Source organism: Camelina sativa, chromosome 13, assembly GCF_000633955.1.
Source record: "Camelina sativa cultivar DH55 chromosome 13, Cs, whole genome shotgun sequence".
Lineage (NCBI taxonomy): Eukaryota > Viridiplantae > Streptophyta > Magnoliopsida > Brassicales > Brassicaceae > Camelina > Camelina sativa.
Window position 1 is genome coordinate 5,113,929 of NC_025697.1, and position 19,557 is coordinate 5,133,485.

The window sequence follows — 19,557 nt, forward strand, 5'->3', positions numbered from 1 at the left end:
TCCAGAAAAGATATACAAAGCTAAAACACACTGGCAAATGCACTGTGAACCAAAACCACGACATTATTTACAAGTGGAAGGCAAACCTAAAATTACTTGACCTTAAAAGATCCTTGAGAAACTACACTATGGTGTTGCAGCATAATCAAAGGAACATGATATTGCTTTAAGATCATCAAAGCAGAGAACTTTGGTAACAGAGTAATAGCTAAAAAAAAAAAAAAAAAAAGAGGTATTTCATTGCTTTGTCGATATACAGAACAAAAAGAGCAACTAAATTTAAAAACTTCATACACAGAGATAACAAGTTCTTTTCACATTTTCAATTGAAAACCCCAAGTCCAAGAAGACACTCTCCATACCATACTTCACAGGACGAACACATGGAATCGAAGAAGACAAATTACGTATCTTTAGTAGAGACTCCATACTTCTCCTGCAACTTGGTGATCTCCTCTTCGCTCTTCTTCTGGTCAAACTTCTTGCTCATCTTCGCGTGTCGGTAATACAACACGATTAGGTACCGATTCGCCACGTTGAAGCCGGAGAGATGGTCGACGACGTTCTTGGCGTCGTAGATATCCTCGTAAACGATGAAGGCCGTCGTGCCTTTAGTGGCCTTGTCGCAGCCGATTCTGGCGGATGGCGCCGTACTTGTCGAAGATATCGTACATCTCCTCGTTCGTTACGAACATAGAGCACTCGATTCACCTCCGGTGGGAGTATTTATTACGCTTGGTTGGGGATTTTTATTTACGGTTTAATGTTAAACCACTAAAACCAAAAGCAATCTACCAAACCGAAATCTATTTCTGGTTTGATTGCCAAAATTATGTGCTATTCCATCACCCGGTTTTGATTTTTTGGCATATTATGTACATGTTATTCAAAAACAAATTATTTTGTTACTGGTTTAAAAATTTTGCTTTCAAACCATATACAAAGATGTATTGGATTTAGAGATCATGTTTTATTCTTATTAAATTGTATATAACATACCAATTCGATTCACATATTGCTATGAGTCCATCCAATTCATATATATTTGTTGTTAATTTATCCAACAAGTAATCTACCAACGTAATCCAATTTCATGTCCATTGCTTTGACTATAATCCTATCTAAACATTATAACTATTTCAAATTTAAAGGTAATCGCATGAAACGGAAAATAATACCTTTGAATTTGATAAATATTTAAAAAATTATGAAAACATAATTGTGCCCACTACAAATGTTTACATTCATTTGTTGTATTTGAAAAATAAAAACAGCACAATTATATATGAAAGACTAGATGGATGAGAACTTGATAAACAACAAAATGTTTTGAAATTTTTCTAAAATGACTCTATTACCTCATTTATTATGTGAAGAATGTTGATGATTGATGATTTCACACTTTTTCTTTTAAAACAATTATTATTGTCATTATCCACTATATTTTCAGCTTTTGAAGTGATGAATATTAATGACAACTTTGATTAAGACAAAAAAATAACTATTGAATGTTAGAAATGGAGATGAAATTTGGATTACACTCCACCGAATATATGTTTATATAATTGTTTTCTAATAACATATGTTGGATAACTAATGTATTTACTTTTTGAAGCTGTAGAGATAACACCACAACAAAAACTTCGAAATGGCCAACGCCGAGTGCATTTGATGCTTACTGGAACACATGTTGTTATGGTTGTCACGACAGCTGCTAATGAATTTTTCAAGTAAGCAACATCTCTATTATTTCTTTCCGCTTGAAATTTGAACAACTAACTACATCACTTATAATTATCTCTCATTTTGTTCGTTTAATAATCTCTAATTAAAACTCTCTTTGTTAACTTTAGATATTATACTAAATTTAATAATCTCTCATTTTTTTCTAAAAAATTAACCGTTTGTTTGATTAGATTATTTTCAGTGAATCTCATAGAACTAACAATGTCGTAGTCTAACTCCAGACGTTCGAGCAGCTGTTAGTAGAGCTGTAAGCCTTGGAGCTACAACAGTTTCACATATTTAATGACGTTAGTAACATTTTTTTGGGTTTTATTTCCATTGACTTAGCATTTTTTGTGTATTCTCTTGGTTGTTTACTTGGCTTTTGCTGCTGGATTGTTTTTATGTTAGATGTATCGCTTGATTTCGATGTTCAGGTGGTTGGAAGTGATAATTACCGTGAACCAGAATTTAATGATTCTATTCACTCGTTCCGGGAAGGGAACAACACGTCGCGTAGCACTTATGATATGCTTAGATCGCTTGACTCTGATTCAAACCGTTGCTATTATCTCGATATGAAAAGAACAAAAGTATTTGTAAGTCTAAGCTTAAGGTTAGTGGAGGAAGTTAAGTTTGCTAGACGTGGCAAGCCTCCAATTTTCTATTAGCATTTTTGTCATATTCATCTAAATTCTTCTTTCATTTGTAACAAAGTTGATGTGAGGTGATGGATATTAATGACAACTTTGATTCAGACCAAAAACAAATATTGAGTGTAAGAAATGAATATAAAATTTAGATTACACACAACCTAATATATGTTTATATAGTTGTTGTATATTAGTATTTTTATTATATTCATCTAATATATGATGATGAACTAATGTATCTACTTTTCGTACAAAAATAATAATGAAAAAAGCTCCAATTGGATTTTAATCACAATTTTGATTTAGACAAGAAACAAGTATTGAGTGTTAGGACTGGAGAATGAAATTTGAATTAGACACGACCGAATATATAAAGAAGATTCTCATATTTATTTAATAATCTCTTTTTTTCTCAAATATTAACCTTTTATTTGAACTATTAATTTTATAAAAAGATTGAAATTTTCAGTTTAAATGATGTTTTTGAGAAAATATTTTGTCTCAGATTAATTATTGATGTCCTCTTTATTCTATACAAAAATTTATTTCATTTTTATTATTATTATCCGTAATTTGTAGAGTGTCTTGTTATTGGTTGATAATATTACTTTAAGTAATGAATGATGTTTTAATACGGAAAAGACAAACAACTTATACAATCTATGCAGTTTCTTAATATGTGTATAAATACCTTAAACATAATCTAAAATGAATTTAGAGAGAGTATAAGAATCTAAATATTATAGTTAAAAATCTAGATATATAAAAAATATGTTAGATTTTTTTTAGTTTTGGAGGCTATAAATACCTCATTCTCCTTTCATTTGTAACTAATTTTGAAATCTAAAAATCAAATCCTTTTATTTTCTAAATATTTTATCTTCTCCCAAATTTGATTGGCTTGTGCGTAACTTATATTGAGAAACTAGAAGCTTCTAACGTCTCCTCTTTTTTATTATTCTTCTAACACACATGATTTGAGAAAAGAGAACATAGGCTAATTAACTCAGGGATAACTTTTACGTACTACATGGACATAATTCCTAATCGTCACTCTATCAGTATTTTTAATACAAATAATGTTATGTACAGATATTCGTATGGAATCAACTGATGATATGCAGAGTTCTATGTAGCTTCAGTTCTGACACGGTTAACTGGAGCTCGAAGAGAAGATAGATAATTAGCATCTGATTTCTCCATCCCATCGAATAGGTAACTGAAAGGAGGCATCCCTACATACTTGCCACTTCCTGGAACAACTTTAAGCTCCTCATTTTCCCATACAATTCGTCCTCCTGCTATTGTCACTTCAACTTTTCCCTGAGATTCAACAATCAAGTCCCCAAGAAATTAGCGGTTCTTTCTTCTATTACTCAGATTATACATATTTGCAAAAATGTATATTACCTTTCCTTTTCTGCCCTCGTAGACGTTTGTGTCGGATCTTGAATGATGAGACTTTGAGCTAATCACGTAGCTTGAGTTTGGATTCAATATGATAATATCTGCATCCGAGCCAGCAAGGATAGCTCCTTTCCGTGGATATATGTTGAAAATCCTAGCACTGATGACCAAATCATTTCAAATGTTAAACACATGAGTCACTAGTTTAAGCTCATTGGAAAACAAAAACTTATTTCAACACTAAAGGAAGCAGGGAAAGAGCAAATATACCACTCGGTGCTGGTTATTCGAACAAAATCTGTAGCAGAGATTTGGCCAGAACCCTGGATTATGATACAGAAAACGATTAACATTTCTGTAAGGAAACAAGATTGTAGACAGTCCACAACTACTTACCACCATCGTGTCCCATATCAGGTGCATCCGTTCTTCAAGGCCTATATATGAACAAGTTCAAAGTAATTACAGGTTAACAGAGACAATGAGCACAGAAAGAAAGAAACCAGTCAAGTCAGTTATTACCATTAACACCATTAGGTATTTTGCGGAAATCATCAAGTCCTAGAGCTTTTTGTGTAGAATTGAAAGTGCAATGATCAGTTCCTACAAGCTGCAGCGATTATACCAATGGAAGGAGAAAAAAAAGTGTTAGAAAATCTTTACAATTTTATATAATAGGTCATGTTAGTCTAAGTAGTTATTCACAACGAGGAAAGAAACCTGGAGGATTCCTGTTGAAAGGGCATCTTGTAGGGCTTTCCCGTGTCCTACTGGTCTGATAGGTGGACTCATGACATACCTGAAATATTGAGAAAAACTTTGAAGATCTGAAAGAATAAATGGGAATCATTTGATTAATAGACCTGAAGGATTTCTTACTTGGATGCAATTGTGAAGTCAGGATCCCAAAGCCAATGATCATCAAGGATTAATCCAGACACAACAGGCTCTCCAATAACCTTCTGTCCTGAAAATACATAACAACAAACTTTTCATTTTTATTGAGCTAAGTACTATATAACAATTTGAAAGGTACTTTGTAAATCTACCCATATGCTGTTGTACTAGTGGCTGTTCGAAAAGAAGATTGATTAATATCAGGATAATTTCAAGACAATGAGAAAAGAGAAAAAAAATTTAGTCCTACAGGAGTTGTAACAGAAGACCTGATTTTCGAGCTTTAGCAATCTCATCCATTGCATCAACACTCATCACATGAACAACATAGAGAGGCGTGTTAACAAAACGAGCCAAACGAATTGCTCTAGCAGTAGCTTCTCCCTCGAGCTGCCATTGTCCAACAACGATCTTGACTTTATTAGCGTGAACAAAGGTTTAGAAAGGCAAGAGCAGAGATGGGAGAAGAGAAAAAATCTATGAGCCTATGAGGCAGTATTATATAATGGAAAAGGCTGGAGTTAAATTACCACAGGAGGCCGGGAAAGAGCATGACCCTCTGGACCTGTAATGCCCAGTTCAATCATTCTTTTTTGTCCCTCGAACACTGCATCTCCATTCTCAGCATGAACCATCGCCAAGGCACCAAGGGATTTGCATCTTTTAAGGCCTTCCAATAGGAGGTCATCAGTGACCATCAAAGATCCTTTATATGCTAGGAAGAATCTGAAAGAGTTGATACCTATATAATTTAGAGATGTACATGCACTCAGTTTCATCTTAACAGGGAAACTAAGGGATAGAAACACCAAAACTGTGAGGCATTAAATAAGTCACGAGACATTTACCCTTTTCCTTGACCAATTTCTCCATGTCCCTGGAAACACCTTCATCCCACTTTGTGATTGCCACATGAAAACCGTAATCCATGCACGAGTTTCTGGATTTGTTTTCATAGGCTTCAAAACCAGCCACCAGATTGCCATTAACCGGTATAACAAAGTCAATATGCATAGTTGTTCCACCAGTTAATGCTGCAGCCTGACCACTGAAGAAATCATCAATAGTCTCAGTACCCATAAATTCCATGGCAAGGTGCGTATGGGGATCAATTCCTCCTGTTTACATTATAACGAAGAAAACATACTTATATGCTTCAAGGATCAGTATAAACGAAAGCCAAATAATGTAGCAATTATCAACTAGTAACGATTGATTAACCTGGCATGACAAACTTTCCAGTAGCATCGAGTACAGTAACTTCATCATCCCCAACCTGTTGTTACATATATATAGCAACAAGAAGATCAAAAAAATTGAAACTTTGACTACCAAACACGAAGGATACATTGAAAGGAAATAATAGTTAGACCTTAATGTTTGGCTGCACAGCGACGATAATCCCATCTTCCACATAGACATCAGCAAGTTGTTGATGGTGTGCATTCACAACTGTACCTCCTTTGATCAAAATCCTCGTCGATGAAACCCCACCATACTCACTCCCTGCACTACAAAACTGCAACAAACACATTTCAGACACACTTCTATCATAGTTGACTTTCAGAAATTAGAAATCTAATCAAATCTCCAAAATTCTATCTTTTCTATTTCTACTGTATTGGATTTAGCAAGATAACTTCAATAAATCTTGTTACTTGCTTTAAGGAAGTAGATGGTTCAAAGACACAGACCTGAGTAGTGGAATCCGAGAGGGAAGGCGATGGAAACAGAAGAAACAGAGAGAGGATGAAGAAGAATGGATCCAGAGGTCTAAGCGCCATTGATGAAGAAGCTTTAACTCAAGGATCTCCCTCCACCTGTGAGCGTTGATGATGATGATTCATCTTCTCTATCAGTTTCTCTTTCTTATTGGCCGATCAGTTGAAGTCAACGCAACGCAAAATCAAAAATCAATTGACAAAACCGGGTAGACCGGGTTAAATTTCAATCCCGGTTCGCGATTTCAGTTGAACCCTTTTGGGTAAAGAAGAGACGGTTTGATGTCAAGATTAAAAAGAAGGTTAGATTTCTTCTTCTCTTCGATCTTCTTAAGAGTCTCCGAATTGCGATTTTGCGTCTCGCTCCAAGCTGATGAGCTCTGCCTCTTCCTCCCAGGTAAAACCACTCTTTATCTCTTGTCCTGACCATCATCAGGCTTTTGTCTCCTTCTTACAGGATTTAGTTCTAGTTCAGCTTGGTCTCGTTTTTGTTATTTGAATGCAGCATTAAGTTTTGATTTGGAAAAAGGTTCCTTTTTGATTAATCTCGTACTATAGATGAGTTGATCAGTTGTTACTGATAGGTTATTGAAGTAAACTAAGCTTGAATCGAGCCATATTATGATGATTCTTTCTTTTGTTTAAAGTTACTGAATCTGCTGTGAATTTTTTTTTTATGGCAGATGGGTCAGCTCGTTGCTGACAAGCATGTACGTTACATTCTGATGGCAGAAAAGGTAAGTAACTAGAAACTATATCAAACCACTGTATTATGTCACTATGATTTATTATATAACTTTATCTTCTTCTTTTCAATTGCTTATTGAATTATCTTGAATTTGCTAGAAGAAGGAGAGTTTGGAGTCTGTTGTTATGGACCATCTGAGAATGAATGGTGCATACTGGGGACTCACCACTCTCGACTTACTCGACAAGCTGGGCACTGTTTCTGAAGATGAAGTCGTTTCATGGATCATGACTTGCCAGCATGAATCTGGTGTGTACTAGAGTATCATATTTCTCTACCATATGAATTTCGGATCAGCTCTATAAGTCTATATACTTACTGATAGAATGACAAAAAAAAAGGTTATAAATGGGTTAGGCAGTGAAAATATGTGTCTTGGAAAATTATGAGAAAACATTCATTGGTTGTGATTGCTAAGTAAGAACTAGCAAAAAGATCTATGGTTACCTTTGAAGTTATTGTGGGGTCTCACTTTTTATCCTGAATCATAAGATAATTGCTGCAGTTGAAATTGAAAAAAAAATTGTGTTTTTCTGAGCAGGTGGCTTTGCCGGTAATACTGGGCACGATCCACATATCTTATATACCCTCAGTGCTGTACAAATCTTGGCCCTCTTTGACAAAATTAACATTCTTGACGTTGGGAAAGTGTCAAGTTGTATCCTTTACCACTTAGCTTCTTGCTGATGTCTAACTCGTTCTTCTTCATTCACTGATAGTCATGTGGGAAGGTTCATATTTTTAAATAAGCAATGATGTGAAATGCAAAGGAAAAAACCTCTGTAAATTGCTGATGATATATATTATTATGGTTTCCTATACACAAAATTAGATGTTGCTGGGTTGCAGAATGAAGATGGGTCCTTCTCAGGAGATATGTGGGGTGAAATAGATACAAGGTATTCTTCCTGGCAATGTATTACGAAGACATTTATATTTCTTGTTGGTGATTTTACTTTGTTGAATCTTAACTGCAAGACTGTTTATGTAGGTTTTCGTACATAGCTATATGCTGTCTATCAATATTGAAATGTCTTGACAAAATCAATGTGGAGAAGGCCGTTGAGTACATTGTGAGTTGCAAAAACCTGGATGGTGGTTTTGGGTGCACACCTGGGGCAGAGTCCCATGCAGGACAGAGTATGATATGCTACTTGAGTATATTTCTGTGTCATCTACCTGATTGTTACTTGCAATTATTTTAATAGATGAACTTTACTGAATGAACAAGGCTAATCCCATCACTGCCATTTAACTATTCTAATGACTACTCGGATGTTTATCGTTTCTGTAGTTGACGTGCTATTGCTACGCCCTTGTGTAGATAATATTCATAATTTGTTTCTTCTGTTTCTGCAGTTTTCTGTTGCGTGGGTGCTCTTGCTATCACCGGGAGTCTTCATCATGTTGACAAGGACTTACTTGGTTGGTGGTTGTGTGAAAGACAAACAAAGACTGGGGGCTTAAATGGACGACCTGAGAAACTCCCTGATGTAGGCGTTAAGCTCCTCACCAATGAGAGACTTATGTATACTGGTACTTACACATTCTTTTATTGTTATTATTAACAGGTTTGCTATTCATGGTGGGTCCTATCGAGCCTAATCATGATCGATAGAGTTCACTGGATCGACAAAGCAAAGCTTGCCAAGTTCATCTTGGATTGTCAGGTTTGTCTCCAACAATTCAAGAAAAGTCCTATCGTTGCCAATAAGCTAATTTAACTGAAATCTCTCATCTCCTCTTCTTAATTTGAATATAAATAGGATTTGGACAACGGAGGCATCTCAGACCGACCAGAGGATGCTGTTGATATCTTTCACACCTACTTTGGAGTTGCAGGTAACTTTGATTTTGTCTCTCTCTCTCTCTCTCTCTCTCTCTCTCTCTCTCTTTAAACTGCTCATGTTGATGTTAAAGCCAAAGTGGTCTCATCTCATCAAATTGGTGCAGGGCTTTCCCTCCTTGAGTATCCTGGAGTGAAAGCAATTGATCCAGCCTACGCTTTACCTGTTGATGTCATCAACCGGATTGCCTTCACCAAATGATTGCTAATCTAGAGACAATTATACTTGCAATGGGTATAATCTTAATGGTCAAATAGTATGGCAGCAAGGCTTTATTTCCTTTGTTCAATGGGTAGTTTACTTGGGCGGTTTTAGAAGTTCTGTATGCTCAACCAAGTGGATTGGATTCAGTGATTACTGTGATAATGAAGTTAGATATTCTTGGTCCATTCCTTCGTTTCCTTCAGCACTTTTGCAAAACTCGAGTCTCAATGTTATATAACATGCTTGGAGATTCTCGAGGTTTCTAATTCCATCTACTAATGGAAACGAAGTTGTGTTGCTACATTATACAAATCACATTACTGTTTTGTTCTCTCCACTGTCAATTCTGTTTTACTAATTGAAAAAGTGGACTCATGTTATGTGTGTTTAGGAGTGTTCAATTCTATTTCTAATAAATCAAACCAATTTTTATAGGAAAATTGTTCAATAAAATTGTCCTATACACAAATTAGAGAGGAAACGAATGCATTAACATACAAATTAAAATTGTAAGAGAAAAAAACTAAAAAAAGTATTTGCAATATATTATTTTTGTTTTCACTTAATATTAAATTTAAATGCAAAATAAAAGAAAAATAAAATTAAAATTCTGGACATTTTTCTAAACCCTAGTAACGCCATTAGAGAGGGTTTAGTTGAAAGTGTTCCGTTTCTGTTTGCCAAGATTTGTTTGGTGGAGCCCTAAAAAGCTTTGGAGCAGACTCTTCTTCAATGGAGGCGCTAGCGGGAATTGAAGCAGACATCGAATCGTATTTCGGCGAGCAGGATCAACAGAAATCGTCATCGGACGGCTGCAAACAGGTCCCGTGGCTGAGTTGGGAAGAGTGGGACTCAGTGAGAGAGTCTCTCTTCTCTTCTTCTCCTGATAGAATCGCTTCTGCTTTGGAAAGGGTAATGCTTTCCTCGACGTGTTTTCTCTTTTGCTACATAAATCGAATCAAGCTTACTGCTTTACACCACAGAGCTTAAATTAGTTGAATCAAGCTTGCTACTTTAGCTCCACAGAGATTGTATTAGTTGAATCAAGCTTACTGCTTTAGACCAGGGAGCTTAATGGTTCCTTGATATCTCTGTAAAGTACAGATTTTTTTAATCTCTTTTGTGGATTTCAGGTTACAACATGGCGAAGCAGAGGATCTCTTCCAGCGCCTGTGGATGTTACTTGTTCCCTCATTGAGATTCAACTCAAAGATGGCTTTATTCCGTTAGTCTCTCTAATCCCTCGAAACGTTTCCCCATGATGTTTTTGAATGTTCATCTCATTTTCTTGTTTTTTTTTTTTTTTGAAAGGAGAGAGACACAATCAGCAGATGCATTGTATTCAGAGCATTTACTACAGATGCTATACTGTATGGGAATACTCAGGTGACTATGAGTTTGCTTCCCACTTCTTGATATGTTTTGGTTGGTTTGCTCTCTGTAATTGTTGTTGACTCGCATTTTTCTGTGTATGAAGGCTTGTGAACTGTGTCATAGAAAAGACAAGGAGGAGAGAAGATGTTTCAATTGCTGATGCAGCTAGAGCAATTGGTATCCCACGTAAATTAATCGATATTCGTCATGGTAAGAATCTTTGGGTGCCCTTTCCTTGGTTTTGTACAATAACTTTTCGATGCGTGCTTTATGCTTATGATTGATTTGATTGTTCTAATTTTAGAGGGCTCTCACCGTGAGCTCCCTGCACTCTCGGTGCTTCGGGATGCTGCAGATGAGGTACACTTTTTTCCTCTTGATTCTTATAGACTTCCTTATATCAAGTACTAGCCCCAGAATACATAATGTCTGCTTTGCTGTAAATCAAAACGTTTGCTCTTAAGATCTGTTTAAAGAATCTTTTGATTCTCTTTTTGGAAAGGTGTTTTCTGTATTGTAGTGCTTGGATGATACATAATATCTTAATTTGCGTGAATACATTTGTTGGTCATTGTAGGCACTGGAATGGTTAAAATCATATTATTGGGAGCCTCAGAAGTACCAGATTCCCTTAAAGAGAGATGGAACAGCTAGCATCAGAAGAGAAGTCAAATCCAAACTCAGGAAACTTGCTTTGTCCTTGCAGCTTAAAAAGAGTCCTCAATTTGACTCCCCTTTGGTCAAAGAAAAATGTAAGACAATTCATCTTTTGTATTTTGGACCTTGCATGGATAGAGGTAGTAATGCCAAGCAAAAAACGGAATATCCAATCTATGTCTCCCATGTTTAATGAAGTTTACAGAATTATGACATTACTTAGATGATACTTTGGTTTCGGTTGCCGCTAGATTATGTTGCATCTTCTTGCTTCACTTCGCATTTCTTTAAGTTTGTATAGTCATTAGAATTATTTTTGTGGTTTTCAGGTTCTAATAAAAGGATAAGGAAGATAGTAAGCAGCCTTGTTGAGTTATACCCTTCTTTCTCCGCAGAAATTTCATCTGTGCTCCTTGAATTCTTACTCAAAGCCTTGGATTCTTCCAAATCGACAGAATTTCAGAATCAGCCTGGCCAAGATTTCAGGGTCTTTCTAGATGAATGGAAACCTGTAATCATGGAGTTCTCAAATAGAGAACCTGAGTTACTTTTGACTCTACTCAAGGCAGTCCTTGATATGATCCAAAATAATGAACGGAGAAGATATGAAACCGGTAACTATTGGTTTGTTTTACATGCTTCTACTTCGACGAATTTCAACTCAAACTTGATATTGTTTCCAGATCGTTTTCTAACTTGATTGAATTGTTTGTTTGTTTTTAAATGTGCATCTTACAGAAAAGTCAGTGGAAGAGGTTTCTCAAGTTGAGCAGGTCCCTTTCTTGTTTGCATGGCTTGTGAGTCTTCTCAATGGGTCAAAGCATTTCCAGAGAAACAGTTCTTTAGAAGTGAAACCTCCAAGCACTTTCCTTATGGAACTTATTCGTAGATGTCTTCTCTTGGGAGCCTTAGGATACAAACTGGTATTTAAATCAGCATTTCTACTCGCAGAGATTGTGGGAGGCCGTGTCTTAAAGGAGAAGCTCAGTAAACTCCCTCTCATGCATGAAAGCTCTGCAAGTGTTCTATTGGAACAGAGTTCTACGCTTGTAACAGCCCCTACAACGCTCCTTGAGCGAGAGAAGAATCTCGATAATGCAGGCAAGCGACTTGAGTTTGTCAAACTTCAACTCTCAAAGAAGAAAGGTATTGACACAGACAAAACCACTAACAGATGGAGAAAGGCGAAAACATGGAGCCCTTGTCCGATTGGTATGTTGCCTCGGATCATTGGATCTTCTGGACGTTTACCTCTTCTGGACTGTCAGAACGCTCAGAGCATCTCAAAACAAGCACAAGGTAACAACAATGCTAAGAGAGGAGCTGAGTGCAATAGGCAGCAATTGGAGAACTCGCCATTTAAGCGAGCAAAGACGGGTGCAGAAGATTCTGAATCAAATGATGTGACCCCATTAGAAACATATATGGAAGAGGCTGAGATGGATATTGAACATGCATATGACAACACTGAAACTGAAGCTGACGAGAATCTGATGTGGAATGATGAAGAGGAAAGCAGAAGCTGCCTTATGATAGATGGTGAATGGAAAAGAGTAAATGATGGAGTGCTAGTGGGGATGGCTTCCAGCGTTACAGTTTGTGTTTGAGATCTCTGCAAATGTTACAATTAAAGCGACATCTTTTTGAGAAAATAGTTCTGATATTTGATCATTTTTTTTTTAAGGTAGAGCATGTGACACAACGTCAATAGTGCCATACAGATATTGAAACACTTAAGTAACAAATTAAGGAACAATTTATTATACATGAATATTGAATAGTGAACATTGTCGGTAGTAGTATTGCTTTTATAGACAGAGAAGAGATGGGAGAAAACACCCCTAAGACCAAAATGTTACAAATCTGACACCAAATCAATTACGATACTAATTCAATTCTTCTTCTTCATCATCACAAATTTCCCTTTTCTTCTTCAAGGAATGAGTTCACCATTTTGGGCTTTTTAACCTACAAAGCCAATCCCAGAAAGAGACAGATTTTCCAGTTCAACACAACTTAAAATATAAAAAGGTATCTGCCAAAATACAAGATTATGGGTTCAACTGCCCTAAGAAAGTATAGGTATCTGGACTATAACAGATGTATATGTTCTATGAAGGATCCCGGAATACCGATAACACTGAGAAATTGTACAAAAGAGACATAACAGTACACAGATGCTTACCTAATAAGCTGTCTACAGTGAGTTGAAAAGTGCTTCTAAACCTCTCCATGACACCTACTTGAGTGCAGAATACAAAATTGGAATGTTTACAACTTTACTACCCAGCAACCCTTATTGCACCCATCTCATCGATCTTTGAGCTTTTATGCTGCAACAAGTTAAACCAAGAGCCGAATCATTACAATTTACTAAAGACTTACAGTATTACAAGTTCTCTAACACCTTTTATGGTGGAAATTTCAGGCTGAGTATCAGCGACGAACGAGGAATATAAGAGGGCCCACTTCATTACCATTACCTTGTTTTTTTTGTGCCTCTGAACGTCATTAAGATCTTCATCTCCATCGTGTTTCCTTTTCTGAAATATTAGTGAAAAGATTCCATGTGATTTCCATCATATGAAAAACTCAAACAAATATTATAGTAAAACTGTTATAGAGCAGTCTCTAGATCGGCTAATTTCATGCCAAGTCAACAGGTTAAGAAAGCAGCCAAACTCCAGAGTAACATATTAGTATATAACAAGATTTTCCATTAAGCTATTCATCTTTGCCAAGACAGATACCTTCAACAAACAGACATGTTCTTACCTTATCATGATGTTTCTTAGAATGATCACCCGAATCATGGTGGCCATTTTTGTCCTTCTTTCTGTCTCGATCCTTGTCTTTATCTTTATCCTTGCTCCTATCTTTATGCTTGTGCCTGTGCTTCTTATGCTCTCTATCTTTGTCCTTATCCCTGTCCTTGTGTTTCTTATGTTTCCTGTCCTTATCTTTCGACTCACTTTTTGACTTAGGCGGAATTGTAGGAGCTCCCTTCTCTGCCTGTAAGAAGAAACCGGGCAGGTTCATGTTTTAGTACAAAGGTCAATCATCTCCGTAGGATACCCAGATGTAATTCACCTTACTAGGAAATGATTCTCATTTGACCAAAGAACTTGATGTTACAGGAAATAGGACATTCATTATTGAGCCCAGTTTTCTAGCTCAATGTAACGTCAAATACTCATATGAAAAATGCGTTTAAAACTCAAAACAGCAAGAGACAGAGAGAGACAAAGGGAGTAGATTCTTACAGGAGGCAATTCAACAGGAGTCATATCATTGAGTTGGAAAGCCTGCTTAAGCTCATCTATATCAAAAGGTTGGATGCGAATATTAGTCTCCCGGCTCTGTGATAAGTTCTGAATAAGCTGATCTAATTGCATTCCTTCTCCTTTCCTGATCTCTGTGTCCCCAACCACATTATGAAGATAATGGGAATCTGACAGAGAGACGGGAAGGGATTTCTTGCAAAAGAATTCATGGTGTTGCACTAGTTTGAATTGAGATATAAGATCCACAGCACCACACAACTCTTTTGGACCTGCAGTTATAAATAAACAAACAACACATTGACCTCAAGGTGACCCAAAAGGACATGGAGCTACACAAAAGACTTCACGGACTGAAGAAAGGTCCAACTTTGACACCAATGTACCTCCGAATTTTAAACGTTCAGGTTCCATCTTCTCTATCGCACTCTGAATTTCTTTTGCATGATCACTGCATCATGTATCCTACACAAGTAAAAAAAAATCAATGAGGCATTGAGTGCCAAGGTACACAAACCAAAGTCAGCTTCTATACTACATAAATTGACAATGTCGTAGAACAAAAACTAAAACAGCTCATAACTCATAGGGAGCAAAAACTGATTAAGTCTCCAACAAAACTAAGTACGGACAAAAAATACGTAATTTAGCAAAAACTGCTATCAAGTCTCAAACTTTTATCTGCGAAAACATAGTCCAAGATCGAAATAATGAAACTTGGATCAAAAAAACCTCTAGAAATGACAAGAATTGTCTTAGTAAAAATCATATATACTAAAAAGTCTATCCAATTCTGAGGATCAAGTCAACAAAAACAAGAAGAAAAAAAAACAGTTCCTTTCGTCTATATGAAAGCTAACAAGTATCATGAGACTGCGAAGTAATCACTAAAAAACGATAATTAGACTCTCTCTCAATAAAAAATTGAGGATTGGAGAAACAAAAAGAATTGAGGAATTGGAAAAAAAGAAGACAAAAAAGACCAGTAGGAAACTAAACAAAGCCAAGATTCAATTTGGTAAGGGAAAGAATCGACATACACGTCTCAACAAAGCCAGATCTCGTTTCGTGTTGAGAAAACCCTCTATAGCTTCTTCTATCGCACCAAAAGATACAAATCGAAACGGGTGGGTATGGAGCGGGGGAAGTGGGTTGGGTTTGGGGGTATTGAGTATCCGAATTCCCGCCCAAAATTTTTGATATTTGCAAGTGATCGATAAGGGGACAGAGATCGAAGAAGCTTCGAGAGAGCGAAAGAGAATTGTAGTTTTTAGGGTTTGAGAGAGTTTTTTTTTTTTTTTGTGGATGAACCAATGAGGTGAAAATAAAAAAAACTCTGTTTCCTTCCGTTTTGTTTGCTGCCTCTTCTCTCAATTTATAATTAAAAAAAAAAAAAAAATCAACATTTCTTTTCTCAGTCAGCATTTTTTTTTTTAATTTCCTTTTTTTTCATTAAAGCCTTCCACGTGTTCTTCACGCGCGCTATACCCCAAATAAAATTATGGGTTTCCCAATTAAACCGTATTCGAACCGAGTAATGGATGAATCTCTCTGTCTCCCTAACCGTATTCAATCCAGTTTTATCGAAATATATTTGGTGGGGGTGATACAAAATACATACATATACTTGGATTTTTGGACTTTTTGTATCAACTAAAATACAAACATGATTTTAAAGTAAATTTACAGATCTGAAAATTTTAATCATAATCTTATATAATAAAATTAGAAAAATTTCTTTAATCATATGTTTTAAAAAGTTGACACAATAAGCATTCCTCCTTTTGACATGTGTCACCTTTTAAACTTAAATCTTATAATTATTTATTTTTATTAATTTTAGTTAAATTCAAAAATCCAACCCAAATATACTATTATCCATCTTTTATAGATTTAAAATGTATATGAATTATATTATTTCATCATTTATTTTTTTCCTTTTTACCATTTATTTTAATAACTAAAGTATTTTAAAATGATTGCATATTATAATGTAAATAAAAAGGTTCTTATCAAACTACACATTTCCTATTAACAATATTTTTTTATAATAAAGTAGATAACCTTCTCTAATCACATGCTCTAAGAAGTTGACAAATAGGCACTACTCTTTTTCACATGTGTCATCTTTTAAACTTAAATCTTACAATTATTTATTTTTGTTAATTTTTAGTTAAATTTTAAAAAATCAAACCAAGTGCACTATTATCCATCTTTTATAGTTTTAATTATAAATTTATATTAAAAATGTAAATGAATTATATTATTCCAGCATTTTTTTTCCTTTTTTATCATTTATTTTAATAGCTAAAGATCAAACTAAAATATTTTTAAAAAGTGCATATTATAATGTAAATGAAAGATTTTTATCAAACTACACATGTCCTATTAATAATATTTTTTTGGGGTCTTGATATATATTACAATCATCAAAACATATTTAAAGTGAAATCATTATTGTTTATAAGAAAAATTAGGTGCACAAATATATTTAAGTTATTAAATCAGTCTTATTTTATAATAATTATTATGCAATTAAAATTATTATTGACTAACTTCAGACAAGTGTTATTGGGATACAATCCAAGTTCCACATCTAAAGTTTGATAAAACTATCATTAATATATAAAGGGTAATGGTCAATCCACTAATTGTCAATTGCTTTTGAATTGGAAGCTCATAGTAAAACCCAAATTTAACATCAGAGCTCAAGGTTTAAGTTCTGGGGACCTACAAAAGTGGATACAGACATGCCTCTTGTTAACCCAAGTAATGGGGGTCCAAGAAGGGGTTTATTATCGGTCAAAGTGGGATCGGTTCGAGATGGAGTTATCATTTCGAGGAGGCGTGTTAATATTCCACATGTGGTCCTTGGTTTGAAGGGAGCTAGGGAGATTATTGAGATACAATCCAAGTCCCACATCTGAAATTTGATAAAAGTATCGTGTAATTTGATAAAAGCATATGTAATCTTCACAAATAACGTGTAATTTAAGAAAATAAATTATTAAAGAGAGAGATATTATGTTGTTACGTGAAATTTATTAAAGTAGCGTGTTGTCACGTGTAATTTGATAAAATAGCGTGTTACAAAACAAAATGCCATGAATTAAATAAAAAATGCACGACGACGGAAATTGAAATCCAAAGACATATAGTGAGATATCTTCTGCAATTTGAAGGAGACAAACCGAAAAGAATAAATAAACAGGAAAAGGAAGAATTGATGTTGTTCGATGTGTTAGTAAAATCAATTGAAAGAAGAGAGAGGGTGAGAGAGCACGAGGGAAGAGAAGAGAGAGAAAAAGTAATAGAGAAATTTGAGTGGATACGAGAGCATGAGGGAAGAGAAGAGAGAGAAATAGAAATAGAGAAAGCTGAAAGAGAGAGAGAGAGTTTGTTGTTTCCGTGAAAAAAATGATATGATATTTAAAAAAAACATGTAATATATAAAATAGGTATAAGTGTAATTGTATTTGAAGAAAGAGAGTACTCTCTGACAAACACTATACAATTGTGGTATTTTCTTAATTATGTTTTGTTTTTGTGGCATTTAGTGCATATTCTCTAATAAAAAGACGGTGTTTGATGTATTTTAAGATAAAATCTGGATTTTGAGTAATGGTAAGAGAAAAGTGTTGGTAATTTCAATACATGCACGCCAAGTTAGATACAGCATATAGTAAATATTATCTGTTGGAATCTTCTCATAGCAAATTTTTTCACATGATAGAATTTGTTATTAAAATTCTCATATTATTTTTAATATTAAAATGATCATATATACTATTGCAAATTGAGTTTTCTACTTATTTAATTGATTCAACTCTTTAATTAAATGATTATATATCTTTAAGATTTTGTTTCGATGTTGAATATCTTTTGATGAGTACTTCTACAACTTATAATCTAGTTTTAGAGACAAATATTCAATTAAACCTACGCATTGCGTGGGCATTCCCTAGTTTAAAAAAAAAATAACGTGGTTTTATGAGTTTTGGATTGGTAGGACAGAGCTAACCCGATTGATATATATGCAATTATGTATCCACAAGTTAGTTGAGGATGAATGTATGAAACATATATATACGACGTAGACACACGCGTATATTTGCTTGATATAACATCAGACATTTGACAAGAAGAGAACAAGTGTGACGACGAGAGGAAAATGGAATAGTTGGTATTTTTTTTTATCTTTGTGGGAATTTGAGTTTTTAAGTCATACTACTGGCTCTTCTAAAATGTGTTAATTCATGATTTTGTCCGATGTTGAATAAAAAACGAGTTACATGGGATATCTTCACAAATTAGCTATATATTAAAAACGTAATGAGGATAGACTGAGATACATATGGTATTACTTGACAAATATTGAAGGTGAGATGATGTATGTATAATGGAGTCATATCCATATATGTGATATAGTTTTTTTTTTTTTTGCTTTCTCTTAATCCATAATAAAACCCAAAAAAAAAAAAGAGAGAAGCAAAAATATATGTACATATAAAATGGAGGGGAACATTCAAGTGGGAAGTGGATTATTTCATGTGTGTGAGTGTAAATGTGGGTGAGGAATAACACAATGAAAAAAGGGAGTGAAGACAACATCATTCTCCACAAAGAAAGCTAAGTCTTAGAATCATCACTCCAATTCCCCTTTTTGGCCCCTTCTTCTCTCTTTTCTTACTTTGACCCTCCACATTATTACCATGCACCATCTCCCTATATGCTTGCTTTTATTATTGATCACACCCTCATTACTCTCTAATTACCAGTAATCACTACAACTAAAAAGATTAAACTACACTAATTACTACCACTTGACCAAATTAATCCAGCTAAGACCCCTGGACATGATATCAACCAAAAACTTTGTTATAAAATATAATGATATTTTTACAAAATTCTTCTTCTCTTTATTTGTAGAAAGTGATACAGAAAAAAAGGAAGGGAGAGCAACAAACCTTTTGGAGCAAGTCATAGGTTAAAAGCCCCATTGCTTTTTCTTCCATCACTTTCATTCCTCTCTTCTCATTCTTT

The 19,557-nt window shown here is 34.9% G+C and overlaps 4 protein-coding genes across 6 annotated transcripts; 2 read left to right on the plus strand and 2 right to left on the minus strand.

Moving 5' to 3' along the window:
• On the minus strand, nt 3,359–6,549 carry LOC104735233 (dihydropyrimidinase). Its single transcript, XM_010454981.2, has 13 exons — nt 6,377–6,549; nt 6,055–6,201; nt 5,904–5,958; nt 5,531–5,800; nt 5,213–5,424; nt 4,952–5,072; nt 4,665–4,752; nt 4,506–4,584; nt 4,308–4,395; nt 4,182–4,222; nt 4,056–4,108; nt 3,789–3,945; nt 3,359–3,701 (listed from the first exon to the last, which is right to left on the minus strand). The coding sequence occupies exons 1-13, from the start codon at nt 6,464–6,466 to the stop codon at nt 3,507–3,509; spliced, it is 1,596 nt and encodes a 531-aa protein (XP_010453283.1). The 5' UTR covers nt 6,467–6,549; the 3' UTR covers nt 3,359–3,506.
• Nucleotides 6,689–9,588, plus strand: LOC104735234 (geranylgeranyl transferase type-2 subunit beta 1). Of its 2 annotated transcripts, none has more exons than XM_010454982.2 (10): nt 6,689–6,800; nt 7,087–7,140; nt 7,250–7,400; nt 7,693–7,809; nt 7,984–8,050; nt 8,143–8,291; nt 8,511–8,644; nt 8,723–8,821; nt 8,918–8,993; nt 9,105–9,588. In XM_010454982.2, the coding sequence occupies exons 1-10, from the start codon at nt 6,777–6,779 to the stop codon at nt 9,197–9,199; spliced, it is 966 nt and encodes a 321-aa protein (XP_010453284.1). In that variant the 5' UTR covers nt 6,689–6,776; the 3' UTR covers nt 9,200–9,588. The 2 variants fall into 2 exon arrangements, with proteins under 2 accessions (XP_010453284.1, XP_010453285.1); XM_010454983.2 differs by having other exon boundaries at nt 7,253–7,400.
• On the plus strand, nt 9,827–13,139 carry LOC104735237. The gene is made up of 8 exons (XM_010454985.2): nt 9,827–10,114; nt 10,336–10,427; nt 10,514–10,588; nt 10,680–10,786; nt 10,881–10,936; nt 11,154–11,328; nt 11,563–11,847; nt 11,972–13,139. The coding sequence occupies exons 1-8, from the start codon at nt 9,935–9,937 to the stop codon at nt 12,838–12,840; spliced, it is 1,839 nt and encodes a 612-aa protein (XP_010453287.1). The 5' UTR covers nt 9,827–9,934; the 3' UTR covers nt 12,841–13,139.
• LOC104735236 (mediator of RNA polymerase II transcription subunit 19a-like) lies at nt 12,979–15,847 on the minus strand. 2 transcript variants are annotated; one of them, XR_759431.2, is made up of 7 exons: nt 15,555–15,847; nt 14,901–14,979; nt 14,497–14,786; nt 14,009–14,245; nt 13,717–13,776; nt 13,419–13,566; nt 12,979–13,201 (listed from the first exon to the last, which is right to left on the minus strand). XR_759431.2 is itself a non-coding variant. In XM_010454984.1 (6 exons), the coding sequence occupies exons 2-6, from the start codon at nt 14,926–14,928 to the stop codon at nt 13,516–13,518; spliced, it is 666 nt and encodes a 221-aa protein (XP_010453286.1). In that variant the 5' UTR covers nt 14,929–14,979; nt 15,555–15,847; the 3' UTR covers nt 13,417–13,515. The 2 variants fall into 2 exon arrangements, 1 of the variants encoding a protein (XP_010453286.1); XM_010454984.1 differs by lacking the exon at nt 12,979–13,201 and having other exon boundaries at nt 13,417–13,566.

Excerpts from the sequence above, each read along its gene's own strand:
- LOC104735233 (XM_010454981.2), bottom strand. The coding sequence starts at position 6,466 with ATGGCGCTTAGACCTCTGGATCCATTCTTCTTCATCCTCTCTCTGTTT. Across the intron at positions 5,425-5,530 it reads GAAATTGGTCAAGGAAAAGG|GTATCAACTCTTTCAGATTC; the intron begins GTAAATGTCTCG and ends TAAATTATATAG. Across the intron at positions 3,946-4,055 it reads CGAATAACCAGCACCGAGTG|TGCTAGGATTTTCAACATAT; the intron begins GTATATTTGCTC and ends TTTGGTCATCAG.
- LOC104735234 (XM_010454982.2), top strand. The coding sequence starts at position 6,777 with ATGAGCTCTGCCTCTTCCTCCCAG. Across the intron at positions 7,401-7,692 it reads GACTTGCCAGCATGAATCTG|GTGGCTTTGCCGGTAATACT; the intron begins GTGTGTACTAGA and ends TTTTCTGAGCAG. Across the intron at positions 8,645-8,722 it reads GACCTGAGAAACTCCCTGAT|GTTTGCTATTCATGGTGGGT; the intron begins GTAGGCGTTAAG and ends TATTATTAACAG.
- LOC104735237 (XM_010454985.2), top strand. The coding sequence starts at position 9,935 with ATGGAGGCGCTAGCGGGAATTGAAGCAGACATCGAATCGTATTTCGGC. Across the intron at positions 10,115-10,335 it reads TCGCTTCTGCTTTGGAAAGG|GTTACAACATGGCGAAGCAG; the intron begins GTAATGCTTTCC and ends TGTGGATTTCAG. Across the intron at positions 11,848-11,971 it reads ACGGAGAAGATATGAAACCG|AAAAGTCAGTGGAAGAGGTT; the intron begins GTAACTATTGGT and ends TGCATCTTACAG.
- LOC104735236 (XM_010454984.1), bottom strand. The coding sequence starts at position 14,928 with ATGGAACCTGAACGTTTAAAATTCGGAG. Across the intron at positions 14,787-14,900 it reads TGAACGTTTAAAATTCGGAG|GTCCAAAAGAGTTGTGTGGT; the intron begins GTACATTGGTGT and ends TTATAACTGCAG. Across the intron at positions 13,567-13,716 it reads AGAGGCACAAAAAAAACAAG|CATAAAAGCTCAAAGATCGA; the intron begins GTAATGGTAATG and ends AACTTGTTGCAG.